This window comes from Ixodes scapularis, unplaced genomic scaffold (genome assembly GCF_016920785.2).
Source record: "Ixodes scapularis isolate PalLabHiFi unplaced genomic scaffold, ASM1692078v2 PGA_scaffold7__128_contigs__length_106722199, whole genome shotgun sequence".
NCBI classification, from domain to species: domain Eukaryota; kingdom Metazoa; phylum Arthropoda; class Arachnida; order Ixodida; family Ixodidae; genus Ixodes; species Ixodes scapularis.
This window is the reverse complement of record NW_024609882.1, coordinates 43371944-43389463: the sequence shown is the minus strand read 5'-3', so window position 1 is coordinate 43389463 and position 17520 is coordinate 43371944. Positions and strand designations below refer to the sequence as shown.

Here is a 17520-nt window from a genome sequence, read left to right as displayed (position 1 = left end):
TATTATAAGTAATGTGACTTTGATGTACCCACCTTATGTAATGCCTCAGAAGAGGTCCTTATAATAAAATAGAATAAAATGAAATACCCTGAGAAAAATTAGCAATACGCTGACCGCCATTTGAAACGCCCTACGGGAGATTTTATCTTTTTTCCTTTTTTTTTGTGCCAGAAGTAGACTGGAATGACACGAAATTTACTAAGTTGCCAGTCTGTATCGAGTGTACGCTAGAAACAACGAGCACAACTTCATTTTGTGAGAACTAAGTTATATTACTAATACATTCTAATTAAACTAAAACTTTACTTTCACTTCGGTAGTGCATCATACCTGTTTTTAATAATAAATATATTTTAATTGAAACATACATAAATATAAACTCACAAAAAGTGCAAAAATTTACGGCGAAAACGAGCTGGTGATGGATCAAGATAGGAGAATAAAACCCCGAAACTGGACGACGCGACACAGATATGTGCGTCATGTAGTCTTGGGATTTTCGCCTATATAACAGTCTTCACTTCACAATACCAAAGAGCTTCTAGAAAATTAAATTCTACCAACCCCCCATAAAAAATATATATAATAATCCAGTGTAATCCACTTATAACGATACCAGATATAACGATATATCGCTTATAGCGATCAAATTTTTTAGATTTGATCGCTATTTTTTTAGATTTGATTTGATCCAGATATAACGATAATCGGCTATAACGATTGGATTTTGCGGTTTTCTCAATATCGTTATAAGTGGACTGCACTGTATATATATTATGCCGCTTATAAAGCACACTGCAGACATAAAAATTTATTACGTAAAAGACAATCGCTTAATATGAATCAGGAACATTTTCACGTCAATACAGTAACTTGACTGGCAACAGAAAGTATAAAACAAACCCGGGACAAGGGACGACGAACATTTATTTCAACTGGCAACACAACATGAATAAGCTTAAAAGCACTCCCTGCAACTCAGAACCGTCAAGAAAGAAATCAGAGAAAGAGTTTGCGGTGTATTATGTGCGTGTTCGCTACGTATAGACCTTTTCATCCTCCTCCGCATGGGCGCTGCCATCTTTGAATCACGTGACGCGGCAGCCATTAGGTTGCTTCAACATGCTGTTCCGCTCACCTCAACGCGCCTTGGCGGATGCGTTGTATTCGTGTTTTTCGTTGCGTTTCACCGCACTTTCTTGCCTTACTTCGGAAACGGTAGCCCGATCCGTCTACTCGACGACTAAGACACCACGTGGTTTCAAAGGTCTTTATGACAACTCAGGCTTGTTTACTAATAGTGGCGTAACACTCTTAGTTAGAAGCGCGTGTGTTTATATTGCGCATTTAGGATCGGAAGGCGTCAATAGTTAGTGCAAGGAGACTATCTGTATTTCCTGAAAGTATAGTTCTTTGTATTCATAATATATCAAGAACAGTTTGTTTTGATGATGTGAGGAAACTCGTGGAGGAGATAGACAACGAGCGTTTAACTTGCATTTTATTTGAGGCTAGAAGTAATGGTACGTCAACATCAGATTGTTTATTTATAATATCACACCTACATGTGTATGAGGTTCTCAATCTTTTTTTGCGGCGTAGTCATTCGGTTGGTCGGTTTACTTAGGAAGTTTAAGAAATTGTATATCGTGCTCGCTCCCATTTCGACAGTCATTTATTTTAACAGAAAGTTTGGGACTTCCCGCGTAAGAAACTTCCACAGACACTTAACAGAAGCGAGTTTTAAAATAGCGTGCACGAAGACATAACATCGTTTTTATTTGCAAATCTAAAACGCTGTTTGGGTTCGGCGCATAGGCGATAATGACGACGCTTTTCCTTTTTTTTTTTTTTTCGTACGTTGTTTTAACTTTTACTAGTATCCAGAAACAACAACACCTGACACCGAAAAAAAAAAAAGAGCCATTTGCATAACAATTATTTGAGTCCAGGATTTTCGATGGAGAATAGAGGTTTACTTTTGGTGGCTGGCGATGCCGAAAGTGACAAAGCGAATCTGTTCAAAAAAATTAATATTTGTTCAAAAAGGTCCGTGAAGTGGTGCCAAGCGCTAGAATTCAGTCAAACTTTCCGAGGTATTTCTCCTGCGCCGTTTAACTTTATTTGGTCGATTTTACGGGCGACAAATGCCAGATTCAACTTGACGGACCTGTCACTTACTTCATATTTTGAGTAAGCAAATGTTAATATAAAAATAATTTATTTCCTAGTGCCTATATCGCGAAATGCTGCCCATGAGTAGTTTAGCAGTGTCGATAATTTAAGAAATTTCCTACTCGGCCTGTCAAAACATGCTCGAGTATTGAATTAAATAAAAAAAGAGAGGCCGAGACGATACTGCTTTTTTATATCAATTGTCTGCGTCATTACACGATACGTCTTTAGTCTGCGCAGTTTACCAAAGGTTGGGCGCCCATGAAAACCAACCAGTGAGTAGTAAACTCGCGAGTTCATCCGTTCTGACCAATTCAGCACATTGCAAATCAAGCTGTCAATATGCTTCTTTCTATTAACGTGTTAGTCTCTTCATTGGTTGTCTTTTCTGGAAAATAGTGTCATCGGGTACGGCCGTAGACGATGGTAATCTTCCCTGTACATCAGTCAGGCGTTTCGCAACCGACCATAATCAGATACGTCAAAGGAGTTGGAAAAAGAAAGCCCACAATTCAGGCTAAAGTACACCTTGTAATCCGCAAAGTGGCTCAATACCACTGTTTCATTGGTTGTGTGCTACAAGGAAAATAAATGTATCACAAAATTAAGCAAAAGCAACGTAAAACAGCAACACAGCCGCGTTCACGTTGAAACCGAAACCTACCAAATCGAAGCTACCTAATAGCTCCGACCGCGTCACCGCCCTCTATCCGCCTGTGAGGCAACTACTAAAATGAAAAGGTCTATAGTGAACATGACCTATTCAGCCAAAGAACGGCGGATGTAACCGGAGACGCCGGAAGGGAAGGGCCAGGCGGCGGGCAGTGGAGATGCACGGCACGCCTGGAAGCAACAGACTGGGCGCGGACCAGACAGAAAAAAAGACAAAAGAAAGTGTACAGAGTTGTAAAGTAGAAAATAATATAAAATGTGAAGTAACAGTGAGCAGAGAACGTTTTGATATGCTGGGAGCAGACTTGTAGCTAACGTGTTACAAGTAATGGATTACTTGTAATCGATTACATTTTACTGTAAATTTATCACGCTTCAATTACTTCCTTTAAGGAAGTAATTGAATTGAAAAAAATTCAGAAAAATTGTAATGGTAATTTTGTAATCAATTACAGCAAAAAGAGGAATTCAATTACGAGGATCGTAACGATCCTCGTAATTGAATTACTTTTTTGCTGTAATTGCTTACAAGTTACCATTACAATTTTTCAGACTTTTTTCTTATTTTATATTTTTTCTATATATACGATTTATATACATATAAGATATCTCTCTTTAAATATATATGCTGGAGTCACTCAGCTCTAAGCAACGGTCAATTGTTTTTTTTTTTTTTTTTCGAAACTATTAAGCACGGTACCTCGAGGATTAGTAGGCCACTTCCCTATGCTTCGTTTCCTAGGTACATTTTTTTTTTTTTGTACACCGGAGAATACGTTCGGGTATGAAAAATGACCTAATCCAGCCTCTCGTGAGTAATGTGTTTAAACAACGCACTTTTTAATTTTTTATACTTTTTGTTCTCATGAAAGGGATTGGGTGTGTTGGCGTCACCCACTCAGCTTTAAACAAAAACGGTCAAGGTTTTTTTTTTTCTTTCTTTTTTTCGGAACAACTGAGGATTATGCTCCGTAATAAAAAAAGTTGAATGAAAGTAACGTGGGGACTAATCGATTACTTTAGAGTAATTTTTATTACTTTTTTCAGGTTGTAATTGTGATTGTAATCGGTTACTTCTTACAATTATGTAATTATAATTGTAATCGGTTACTTTTTTCAGTAACGTGTACAAGTCTGGCTGGGGTCGGTTATAATCTACGCTTATTCCGGAGTCACATAGGTTATCTCTTCTTTGGAAAGAAGAAGGGAAGGCGCGGACACATTGTTGTAAACAGTGCTCATGGTGAATGGCTCAATGATTTGCCTGCCAAATCTGTTATGATGATGCCCTCCCAGAACCTTTGTGTTCTTAAAACAAGGAACGCAGTGGGCGCCTGTGCGGACACGAACGACTATGGGATGAAAGGAATCAGCTGACGAATGCGAAACTTCCAAATTATGCTCTCTGAGTTTGTGGAGGGAGTCGGAAACCCTAAAAAGCTGAGGAAGTTGAACGTTAGAAAGTGTCCAACTTCCTCAGCCTTTTAGGATTTCCGACTCCCTTGAACCGATATCTTGCATTGAGCCCCTTCATTCATCTTCCACTCCACCATCCATTTTCTCCCTAGAGATTGAGGATATGTATTTTGATTGAGACCCGGAAGTTTTCCTGGAATCAGTTTCCGGTGCCATCCAAGAACGTGGAATCTGTGACTTCCAGAGTTCCTCCGGTGTCTCGGCCTCTGGCTTCGTTGACTTACTAGCCCTTTACCTACATCCGACTCGTGACGAATACGAAGGAAATATTTTAAGGCAGAAAAGAAGGCGTTTGTATTTATTAATGTCTCGCTCCCATTCTCAGCAAGGTTTATCTTTCCTTTGTTGACCGAGCTGCAAAAGCTCAGCTTGATAATACCTCAGTTGGTTCCCAGGTCGTCAGATTTGTTGACGATTACCTTGTCATTCACCCAAAATCTGAATTGCAGGAGGGAATCGTGGACGCTTTCACGTCTAACTCGTCTAGATTCAGTTTTACCAAAGAGGATATTTCACATGAGGGTCTACAGTATTTAGAGCTCCGCTACCACCTTTCTTCTTCGGGTCTATGCTGGTCCTTCCAGCAGAGGACAAAAAATTCCTTGCTTCTTTATTCTAGCAATCATTCTAAATCAGTTAAACACGGCATCGTAAAAACACTCTTCTCGTCGTCTCTTTCAAAGTCATGCCCGCACTTTTCGGAAACAGGATTTTATTTTCACCATCTTAGGCTTGTCAACGCGGGGTATCCGGAGGACCTCTCGCGGAAACACCTTGAAGAGGTTCATTCTTGGCGTTAATCGTCCTTGTGTAGCAACCAAGAGCAAAAGGCCGGAACGACTTGCCATGATCTCATACACGCACAATTCATCGCTCCGACTGAGGGCTCTTGCATCCCGCTTCAACACAAATGTTGTTTTTTTATTGCCGAATAGGATGGTGAACCGAAATTTGAACCGAAATTTGGATTTCAAAAAAACAATGCTGGAGATGTAGGTGGGACGCTACAATCCCTACAACACTACTAGTAAGGCGATATCTCAAATGGACGGCCGTATCTTTGGAAAAAGAAGTCGAGATTGAACCAGGCAGACGAGGCGCGTGACGCCAAGATACCTAGTTTACTCCTCTCCTCGCTTCGCTCCCTGAAGGCCGCGAGGCGGAGAAGACGCGAGGCCGTTCCCTCTCCGTCTCGGAGAAACATGACGTCAACATTCCTGCCAAATGCGCCTCTTTTTTTTTTTTTTGCGAAATACGGTCATCCGTTCGAGATATCGCCGTATGAGTGATGTTTTCGTGTTTGTAGCATCCCGTTGCACGCTTTTGCCGCGTGTTCTTGGGAATCCAGATTTCGGTTCAGCACCCCTTTAAGCAGCTCAGTCAACGCGTGAACAATCAGGAAAAATCGCGAGGGTGCAATGTTAAGCACGTTGAGAAGTTCGTCCTGTGCGAGGAAGGAGAAGCTTATTCCATTCCTTTGACGTGCGGGAAAACGTATATCAGGCAGACAGGAAGATCCATTAACCACAGACTCGGAGAGCATAATTTGGAAGTTTCACGTTCGTCCCTCCAGCTGATTCCTTTCACCCTATAGTCGTTCACGCCCGCATATGCGCCGACTGCGTTCCTTGTTTCAAGAACACGAAGGTTCTGAGAGGGCATCATAACAGATTTGGCAGGGAAATCGTTGAGTCATTCACCATGAACACTGTTGACTACAATGTGTCCGCGCCTTCCCTTTTTCTTTCCAAAGAAGAGATAACCTACCTGACTCAGGAATAAGCGTAGATTATAACCGCCCCCAGCATATCAAAACATTTTCTGCTCACTGATACTTCACATCTTGTATTATATCTACTTCACAACTTTGTACACTTTCTTTTATCTCTTTTTCTGTCTGGTCCGCGCCCAGTCTGTTGCTTCCAGGCGTCCGGTGCATCTCCGTGGCCCGCCGTCTCGCACTTGCTTTCCGGCGTCTCCGGTTACATCCGCCGTTGCTTGGCTCAATAGGTCATGTTCGCTATACGTGGCAAACACGCACATAATGCACTGCAAACTCTTTCTCTCATTTTTTTTCTCGACGGTTCTGAAAGGCAAGGAGTGCTTTTACGCTCATTCGCTCATTCATGTTCTTGTTTCCCAGTTGAAAGAAAGTTTCGTCGTCCCTTGTCCCGAGTTTCTTTTATTCTTTTTGTTGCCAGTCAATGTTACCAACACGCTCTTCAGTTAATGTGAATAATAACCCGCTTTCCTGTGTTTGTTTTACGTTTCTTGTAACTTTTCTATTCACTACAAGAAAAACGTATTACCTCCGCTGCGAAGTACCGGTGTGCTGACATATTTGATGACATAAATCGAGCAGGTATCCGCCCCACATTATAATGATTAATGGGGGACTGTGCCAGAGCTTAACAAGATTGATTATGACGTCGTCTGCCGTGTACATTAGGCGATGCAATCTCAGTCAGACCTTTAACGTTAAAAACTTTTCCGCTCGCCAACCTGTTTTTTGTTTTTAATGTTGATGTTAAAAAAACTGTTTTAACTTAGACTTCTATACGCCTAGCACAATCAGTAAGGGGCTCCGCCACGGTCATCTGAAAAGTCAGCGTGACTGGTGGACATTGGGCATTGCACAGGGTGTTTCAAGTAGCGCCGGCTAAATCATTCGTGAGAAAAGTACGCATGGCACGAAAAACAAAAAAAAAAGGTTAACATGGTATTGGTCGCTACCAAATGAAAAATATAGAAAAATTAATAACCCTCTGTTTGATTAGGTTATTTTGTACTCTTGAGTTATTAACGGTTTAATTAATGTATCTAAAAGTGATTTAGTCAAAAACTTTGTGGCATCATCAAAAGACAATGAATCGACACGGCAGGATGATCAAAACACACAACTGTGACGACAACCTGGTGATAACACGCCACAAAGCTGTGATGTGGCGTCTTTTGAAACGGTCATGAAAAATATTAGATGTTCCCTACTGTTCTCGTTTCTCAACTTACCGCTAGAGTCGCGACAGCGCCTCTTTTTTTTTCGTTTTTTTGGGGGGGGCTAAGATCCTTTACAGTTTCTTCTCTCTGTTTAAGGATCAGCTTATTAGCGATGTCTCGTCGTCTACAAATGCGGTATTCCACAAAAGGCCCGCTTAATTTATGCGTTGGGACCCAAACGGTTTGTCTGCGTTTCAGCGGCAGTCGGCAAGGAAGACAATGATTTCACGAAATCATTTTACGGAAGACCGTGGTTGAGCAGACAGGTTATTTCGGCGAAGCTTTGTTCTCGTTCCCATAGGAAGCGAAACGATAGCGTCTCCAGAATTGCGAGGCGCGGGAGGCAAGCGGTAATATGTTGAGTAGCTTCGCGTCTAAGAACGGGCTGCGGGCGTTTTAATGGCAGGCCTAAAGGAAGTTCAGTCATCCGGTAGAATTCGCTTTTTGTACATTTATGTGCTGATTTTGTTTAACCTTGTTGGGACAATATTCTGTAGAAAGTAGTTTTACTAGAATAGGCAGTTCGGCTCGTTGGTATACATTCATGGTGAAAAACAAAGCACAAAGACTCTCCCCATTGTCCTTGTATTTTCCAAAGCCGAAAAACTTTGTCCTTGTAAATTACGGCGGCCAAATTCACTCCTTGTTGTCCTTGTATTTTTGGGCTGTTTTTCATCAAGATTTGTTGTATGATCTCCCGAATGCCACTGGCACTTGAACTAACTGTCGGACTCTGCGTACTGGCAACCGGCATCCTGTTCTTCGTCAGGCGTTTTTCTCTTGCAGCCGCCTGCCCTACTTCTCCTTCTTTACCTTTCTGTGCCATTTAGTTGTCGCTCTTGCACCGCTTTGGTGGTAAGCAAAGCCCGCAAGCAAAATATTTCATGGTATGTGGGCGCAGTCCGTTTTAGTACCGACCGCACACCGAGGAAAGTCACCGCTGCAAGAACAGGCTGACTGCAAGCGGAGCATGCGATCGGCGACTGTACGTTTCGTGTTGCACGCTATTTATCGAGGCACTTGCAATACGCTTGGAAGACATTTGTAAAACAATGCCTCAGACACGAGCTTGTTACGTGTCCAGAACTTATATAATACCACGTTACTACTCTCTCACAGAAGCCATGTCCGCAGCCACCTCTAAACCTATCATGAAGGCGAGTCTCCCACCTGCCTGCACTCCGGATTCCTCGGGGCTTGGCTAAGATCTCAATGGCCGACTGCGTCCAGCGCGGCCTGGGCGGCGTGCCGGCGGGCGTCCCCTCCTCCACGGGCTCGTCCTCTCTTAACGGAACCCGGGTCTACCCGGACGGCGTGGTGTGGGATGGGCCGCTGATACAGCGCGTGGCAACGCTGTCCGTCATCATGCTCTTCACGCTGGTCGGCAACTCGACTGTCCTGGTGGTCCTGTCCAGGCCCCGCGTCGCCAAGAGGGCCTCACGGGTCAACCTCTTCATCTTCAACCTGGCGCTGGGGGACCTCGCCGTCTGCCTCTTCACGCAGTCCTCCGAGATGCTCTTCGAGGTAGGTGCGTGCAGGCGACACCACTGCGTTGCTTCGTGCGCTTCAGACATCGGCCCAGGAAGTATTTTTCGGGCCTGTATCGAACCTCGAATGCATTTCACGAATGAGGAACTTTTTCGAAGAACTGTGGTGTACCCATAAAAATACTTTAGTCACTGGTAAGATGAGCACAGCAAAGAGGTATTTGTATCGTCCCGCGTCTATTGCTAACTACCGACCTTCGATAGCACTTCGGCATCTCGTGGGCTTCGTGTGTGCTCGCGCAGTCAAAGCACGGTGGAAGGCCACGACCGCATGCTGAAAGCCGGGTGTTTGGAAGAGGCGCCCTGCAGTCATCACCTTGTCAGTGACTTTATTATTAACAATCAAAATATATTGTACAGACTCTTGCCATAAGTGCAAAAACAAAAAATGAGCATTCGAGCTATTTCAGAGCAAATATTTCTCTGTGTGCTTCAATTAGCCTGTGAATTGGATACACGCTCGTGCGGCTAAACTCAAATACAGCGTAGGTCATAAAAAAAACATACGTCCACAACCACTCAAAATATATCGAAATCTAAAAGATGTGCAAGCTTTGCGATGTTGAGTGAAAAGCTTGCGGTGCATTCTTGAACGACATGAGGCGCCCATGGCTTTAAGTCGTCAGACAACGTAAATCCATGGTCAGAAAAAGGAGAAAAAAAAAGGTAACTGTCACACCGCACAAACCCGGAATGTACAATCTGCCGAAGCAAGATGGAAAAAAAGCTTTCGTGTTGTGTTCTCGCCCCAGAAGTTTCACGCAGTCTGTACATACATGCGGCGGGTTCACTTTAGCCCATTTATTTTTATTATAATCATCATCGGGTGAAAGGAACGCATTGTCGTTACATTCAAATTCAAACACACCTGGCATGCCGTGTTTATTGTTCAGGCGCCTCGACACCGTGTGACACCTTTTTCTACTTTCATCCAAACAAAATTGGCCATACTACAATGTAAGACAACAATTTAACAAAAATAAGTATTTGGTGTTTGGCGTGTTTGGCGTGGGGTGGCGTCGGCAGTGTCAGGACTCTACCGTCAGATCGGAGCACGGGGCCACTACCGCAGTTTTGCAAGCCTGACTCCGGTCCCAGGCAGGGGTCTGATGCGCGGTTGCGCGTTTTCTCACCTCATAGAAACTCAAAATCGGCTCGGCAGCAAACGTCCTCAGCACACCACACGCGACATGCAAACAGTTCTCAATTCCAACATACTTCGTCTCACCTCGCGACGAACTGAAGGTCAAAGCATGCGATCTATCAGGTCTAATAACGAGCAAGTCGGAAACCACGTCGTAGGTTGCTTCAACGTGCATGTAAGTGCCCGCGTCGAAACAACACGTGCTTTCCAACTAGCTCCTGACTGGGTCTAACGACCCGTTGCTTTGGCATCCAGTTCATCCAGTTCATCGCCGGGTGACACGGAATAAAGCATCCTATCGGCACGCGTCGCGGTAAATCAGCCTATCCTGTCAACCGGCGTTGCCATGCGCTTTGTCACCGAGCCCACCATTTTTTATGTTTATTTGGAGGCCACGAACGTACAAAAAAAAAACGTCTGGATTTGACAAACTTATCATCAGGAGTGTTCCTGCCTTGGTCGAGAAGCGAGTTTGCCTGTCGCTTAAGAGCGTACCTTCTTTTTTCGATTCATCTTCAAACTATTCTAATATCGGTTATTGCGCGCTGCCTTGTTTGTGCACTGGGTTGTCCGCGTTCTGAGCTTGCGCAGTAGCTGTTTCCTGCGGAGCATCAAACGCTGCGCATGCGTCTACAGCCCAATGACTCGGCATTTTTTCTCCTGGATGGCACGCGCTGGATAGGCGTAGACGTAGCGAGTTATTTCGGGCTCGCGCAATGGCAGGCGTCTTCAGAGTTAATGTGCTCGGGGATTAAGAGAGACGGAAAAACAGCGGTCGATCGGGAAAGCTCGTGCGCAGTCGGTTAAAATCGACCCTTTTCATTCGTGATCTAAGCCCGGACTCCTTATTAACTATGGGTAAGGCGTATACGGTGAAATCGGAGACCGATGGTTGCGCGCGTGTTTGTCATCGCCTCTGGCGTTGGCTTTCTGGCGTTTCCTACCTGTCTTATTAATGCACCAGAAACGAAATGTATCCAATCGGAGGTGTTCTGGAAACACACGCCGTCGCGTGGAACGCGGCACGACGCTTAGTGTCACGTGGTACGTGCTCGTTTGTGCTCCAGAAATCCTCCCACTGCTTGTCTCGTCCCGTGTACATGTAGTATTCTTTGTTTATGAGCTTTAGAGACACAGTATCATCATCATATGCGAGAATCAAGAGCCACGTTATTGAATATACAACACGAGCACTTCACACCATCGTACGTGGTCTCCGAGGAGGATATAAACGAATATGTGCAAATGAATGAACCGTACTTAATCCAATGAATCAAAGAATCAAAGTTTTCAGGAACCCGCCGAAAGCCAAAAAACGGCGGAGCCAGGATTTGAACTCTGGGCCTCCACGAAAACACCGAGCTGGTGTGACGTCTCTTTCTCTCGTCGGGGTTCCCGCCTTGGGCCCCGCACGTCGGCACCCCGCGGCCCACGCGCCGGCAATCTAAGCCTTTTCAGCATCTTTACAGGCCTTTCGGGGCGCTGTCCTTATCCTAGCTTTTCCTGTTTCTTTCCACTCATCAGTAATGGCCCTACGCGACCATTACATTACGTGAACACCCGACCGGACATTGGGAGCCTTACCGCGGGCGCCTTACCGTAACCGCTAGCTTTGTACCTGCTCCACGAGTGGTAACTTTAGTGCACTACTACGCTTCTCACGCGCTCAAAGTCTTTCTGAAAATGACTGATTTAGTGCTTTTCGATGACGCTGAGCAAGTTTCTAATTGGAACCATATGTCTATTTTCATTAATTAAAAATTAATTATCGAATTTTATTTAATTAGCCAACTGACCGTTACGATTAGCCCCCTATAATATGTCCCCCCTTGCCGTATAACTCACCTCCACAAACGCCAATTGTGTAACTTTCACGGCGTGTTTTAAGTAAATCTGTTCGAATTCAAAATGAACACCGGTCCTCACGGGGCGAGCTGACGGGGCGAGCTGACGGGGCGACCGTTGGGGTGCTTGCTCTGGCGGAGTATCCCAGGCTAGCTCTGCCTGGCGCGAGTCTCCTGCGCTCGTGCCGCGTGCTGCGTCGACCAGCTCGCGCAGCCCGGCGCCTCTAACATATGCCCCCCCTCTGGGGAAAGGCCATCCTGGCCATTTTCGTGGCGGTGGTAGGCCTTGATTCGTGTGACGTGGACGACGTCTGGATCGCGGGTTCGGTTGTCACTTGGTGGGTTCAGAAGCTGGACCAGGTAGTTGACGGGTGACGTCTGCCGGACGATGCGGTAGGGTCCCACGTAGCGCGGTAGAAACTTTTGGCATAAACCAGGCTTGCGCAGGGGAAAAGCGACGAGGACCTCGTCTCCAGGGGAGTAGTTGACGTTGCGATGAACTTTGTCGTAGCGTATTTTTGATTGTAGCTGTTGGTCTGATATGCGAGAGCGGGCTAGTCGGCGGCATTCGTGAGTATGGGCAAGAGGGTCCGCGACAAATTCGTCTGAATAGTGGAGCTGTTCCGAGGGGAAGATGGAATCCAGGGTACAAGATGCTTCGTGTCTATAGAGAAGATGGAAAGGGGAAAATGCCGTGGTACTCTGACGAGCGCTGTTGTATGCGAATGTTATGAAGGGTACACTGTAAAAAAATTTGCCCTCTTTTACGGAGAAATTCTCTGGCACCTATGCTGCCGGAAAGGTCATCCGTAATCCTAATAACGGAAAAATCCTTTTAAACGCATACACAATCCGCAAATTAAAGGACGTTCCGCAAAACAGATTACGGAAAGTGCTCTACTATCCGTAACGCTATTCAAGAGCTGTCCGTAAAACAACGGACTGGAATATGCATTCCGTAAAACCTATTACGGAAATCGCTCTAGTATCCGTAAAAGTGTTTAAAAGTTGTCCGTAAAAGGGCACTCAAAGTAGGCTTTCCGTAAATTATATTACGGAAAGCACTTTTGAGTATCCGTAATCCTATGCGGAGCGTAAGTTTGTCTGCTTCTTGCACAGGGGTTGCAGTGATGTCAGAAGGCCGAGCTCTTATTGACCGATTGAACAAAAAAAAATAGTGGGTAGACCTCATGGTGTCTAGCATTGTGGTCTACCCACTATATCTTCCGCTCAAAGCCAATGAGAGCTCGTCACCTTTCTGACGTCACCGTAATGTCTACGCAAGAAACAGACGACTTGCTCTCCACATAGGGCGGTGTCAATTGAAAGGTGGGCTGTAAAACGAGCTGGATGAATCAATGCCTTCATTTAGCAAACTGAACTTATTTATCAACGGTTTTCTTTTTGTGACACAGATTCCCATGAAAACTTTTAAGGTGCAACTCCAGTCTGTGAAAAATAGAACTATATTATTAAAATTTTTGACAATGGGCACCGATGTATACAACTGAGTCGTGTTGAGTGCTCTTGTCGAGAAGTGCCACCACCCGTTGTGGAAAGCAGGCAATACAGCTGAGAAATGCATCTGCAGCAAGTTTCCTCAATGTCAGTTGTGTTTTCTTCTGCAAGTTCTGGCATTCAGATCAACATACAGAATTATAGAAGGCAGTGGGATTACAAAACATTATCTGCAGTCTGATCGGCCACTGCGATCATTGCAATTTCAAACAGCGATATAAAGCACCTTCTCAACAACACCAAACGTCACTCTGTCATCTGCGTCGGCACTCATGCTTGAAAATATAGAGAATGCTGTTTTCACATTCCACAGAGACGGAGCTGTGCCTTGACATGTCACAATGGTGTTCACTGCTAAAATAGTCCTTTGGTAAGAATATGAGCTCAATGCTTGTAGGAGCAAATTTCTCCAGTTCGTTTTACAGCCAGTCCCTTAGTGATACTGCTCTATACATAGAGTAATGTTCATTATGACGCTCAGACCAACAGGTTTTCTATAAAAAAAAAAAAAAAGGTTACAGAATTTTGAATTGGAAAAGGATCTCTTTAAAAGAATATTGAGTATTCTTTCCTATGCTGCTTGCAACAATCATGCAATGTCACCTGAATAATTGATCAGAGAATAAGAAAAGTACCTTCAAACACTTTATTTCGGTCCTTGAGAAGCCAAAGTGGAGCCCCGTGGTGTTTTGCCTTTGTTTTCAGATGCTGCATGTAACGTGATGTGCTAAAGAAGAGAAAACAAAGAAAAAAATAATTAAATATCTGTATCAAATCAACATGTGCAAATTGAGCTTTGTGCATAAGACACAGCCCCCCTCAGCCCATTTAATTATTAGTCATGCATCTTATACAAAAGTCAAATGGACATAGCCCCTAATTGTTCATCCTGTGATCCGATATCTAAAACCTATGTTTGACTTGAGGGTCTTGTTCTCCTGTTCCTTAGTCAAAACCGATACACTTCATTCAAGCTTAGATTCGTTCGAAACTGTGAAAAAATGCAATGCCGGAATTACAATAGTGATTTGCTTTATAATGTGAAACATTTCTTGAGAACTGATGAACCAACCGGAAAACTCGATCCAGTTTGAGTAATGCTTTATTTCTAAGGTTCATGAGATGTTGCAGAAGAGTCTATGTAAAACTGGCTAAGCTCATATCCTAGACTTTTCTAAGTTTGGGCAGCCACTTAAAATCTCCTATTAGAACGAAGGGCTACTTGCACTCTTTCGCGTCGTCAAATCAGGTGGTCAGCCTCGAGTGCTTAGAGAGCACGAGCATTAAAAACTTTATTTTCTATTTAGATATCCCTGAAAGTTTTCACAGAACTGAGGGGTTGAGAGAGTGCATTTGTACTAAAACTGCTATCAAAAACTGGGGACTAAGCAGTAGCTTCCTCCCAGTCCCCAATCCAGGGGTGGAACTCATGAAATGTACTTGGGAGTAGCCACGGAAGCAGCAGAAACAGCTGTTTTGGAGCAGGTTGGGAGCAGCTAAAACTATGCTCTGGAGCAGGCTAGGAGCAGCTCAGATCAGTTTTCATTGCACTTCAGCTTGTGTCTAAGACAAGCACGGGAGCAATATCAATCGTGCTTAGCAGCACAGATGAACATGAGTGGTTAGGGACCTAGATAGATGGGATAACAGCATAACAGATGCGAAAACTTGAAACTTTGTGAGCCTTACCGCTCATTCACACTGGAAGCGGATCCGCGTTCGCAAAGCGGCTGCGAACGAGGTTGTATAAAGATCCAGTACAATTACATGCGCACTTGATGTCATCGAGTGCATGTGCAATTGTACTGGATCTTTATACAACCGCGTTCGCAACCGCTTTGTGAACGCGGATCCGCTTCCAGTGTGAATGAGCGGTGAATGAGAATCAAAAAGCAAGTACCCTATGTTTCTGAAGATAGTATCCTTGACATTTTCTGAGTGGATTTCAGTTGCTCAAAATGCAAACCAGCACTGCTTATCGCACAACCCACACGTGCTCGACATAGTAATTATATGTGCGAACCACGTGACGTGCGTAAGCAACGGACGTGGAGTTGCATGGTGGAATAGGGCAACAAATTTCGACTTTAACCTATTGTGCAACTCGATATCGAAGCAGCAGACTACGATTAACGAAGTTATCGTATTTGAAGCGATAAGCAGGAGCAAGGTTAATGTATGCCGAGCAGATTTACCACTCGCGTAAGAGCTGCTGGCCGGCAAGGTTTCGGATCGGACAGTGTTACAGTTCTATCAAATCACAATTTATCTTGCGGGAATGCAGTTCCGACTTCTAACAATGAAGTACTAAATGGAATATTTTGCTCATTTGTTTTCAACTGGCTGACGTCCGGATCCCGGGCCGCAGAGCCTCAGGCAATCTGACGCTTAACGGCTCGACCTCAGCTCAGCCGACTTGCTTAACCGCTTATGGTTAAAGAATAACAATCCAGTCGCAGGAGGTGGTGTAGAGCTTAGAATCCCGAGTTTTTTTTCGCGCGCTTCCTACTCGGGATACACAGGGAGAATAAACAGAACAAAGGATTACAAGGCCAGTCAGGCTAAACGCGCTCATTGTGGCCAATCAAGTCAATAAAACCGAAACCAAGACAAAATAAAAAAGCTTTTGGCGCACGTTTTGCCATTTGGCGCATAATGGCACGAGGTATTAACTGCGGCGCAGGATGGCGCAGACACATGCGTCTGGCGCAAAATGGCGCAGCCGTTCCACCCCTGCCAATCTCACAATTTGGGAGCTCCATCCTATCCACGTTTGAGCACACCTGTGCACACGCTTTTGAGTCGAGCGAGTTAAAAATTAACAGAGTATTTTTATATGGCATGCATGTCTGTTTGCAAGCTCCACACTTTGTGCACCTGATTACCCCCCAAATGTGATCTAGCCATTTTTTTTACCCAAGTGCCTACCACTCAAGGAGCTCACTTGGCCACTTCGTCAGCGCATTCTGACTGCGCATTTTTTTTTTGTTGCCCGTTGAAAGGGAGATTCTTCTTTATAATTTTCTCTAAGAGATTGTTCTGATGTGTGCGAACGATGCATTTTGGTGTACCTGCATGCCATATAGGTACTCCAATTCACAAGTTGGTTTTGGAGCTGGCAAAGGTATAGGGTCAGATGCACGATTTTAAAAAGTGTTCTCTCTGCATGAGTGCTCATACAAACCAAGCTGTCCTCAAGTGCCTGTGCCGTTGCCTGTGCTAGAGTCAAATCGGTCACATGAACCATCCAACACACCAACTGACCACTAAAAAGTGCTAAAAGGTTCACATACAAATGCTGTCGCATTTAAATTGAAAACAGGACAAGCTGAAACAAGCAACCCATTAAAAAAAAAGTACCATGAAACTTTCATTACATCAGTTATTTTATATCTACTAGAAATAAATATGTGAAGCCAACCGCATAAAATTAATTTACAGAGACTATAATCGGGTCTGCACAGATAAAGAGGAAAAAGCCAATCTTGTGGAAGGCCTTCTTAATAAATGTGGCCTTTGATCTAGTGAAGCTGTACATTTTAGGATAAAATAGATGTTAGACGCAGATTTTTCTTCATAAATTGTAGACAAATAGACATCCGACTGCGACTGTGGAGGGGAGGGGGACAGAGGCAGCAGCTGCAGCTTTCTTCTCCTAGCACCTCAACCAAGTCGCATTAATTTGGATTGTGGGGACCTGTACCTGCATGCCGTGGCACAGAAATCTGGCGAGCACTGTGGATTTCCAAGCCAAAACATGCAGGCCACAAGACATTTTTCAAGGAATTGGGTGGCTAGCAGGACTAGTTGGCAGCGAAGCCACTGCCACCCATCGTGGGAAAAACCCTGGTTAGATGTGACCAATATTGTCCAAACAGTTTTCAGAAGGGTGCTGTCAGTCACATCAGGTTTGCTTTTATCTCAGACATGCTAGATTTTAAAAACTGAAGTATTTACTTGCCAGCAAAAAACATGTGCAGCCAACTCCACAAACTGACTTTTTCAAAGTTCTCAATCGTCAAAAACTGCTCCACGTTGTACAGTTTCAAATGTAGTTCCTGAAAAAAAAAGACAAACACGAATGACAATCTATACAAATGAGAGTTGCTTAAATTGTAGCTGGCTATAAGTATGCAAGGTAATCTCG

At 44.2% G+C, this 17520-nt stretch overlaps 1 protein-coding gene across 2 annotated transcripts in view; it reads left to right on the top strand.

The window, feature by feature from the left end:
• The window catches only part of LOC115320636 (cardioacceleratory peptide receptor), a 387787-nt gene that overhangs the window by 300452 nt on the left and 69815 nt on the right, over positions 1 to 17520 (top strand). Inside the window, exon 2 of one of the 2 annotated variants that reach the window (XM_040214021.3) lies at positions 8440 to 8844. In XM_040214021.3, coding sequence (XP_040069955.1) covers positions 8533 to 8844 — 312 coding nt within the window. In that variant the 5' untranslated portion in view covers positions 8440 to 8532. Of the gene's footprint in view, positions 1 to 8439; positions 8849 to 17520 lie in introns of both variants that reach the window. The other variant, XM_042286202.1, reaches the window with a different exon arrangement.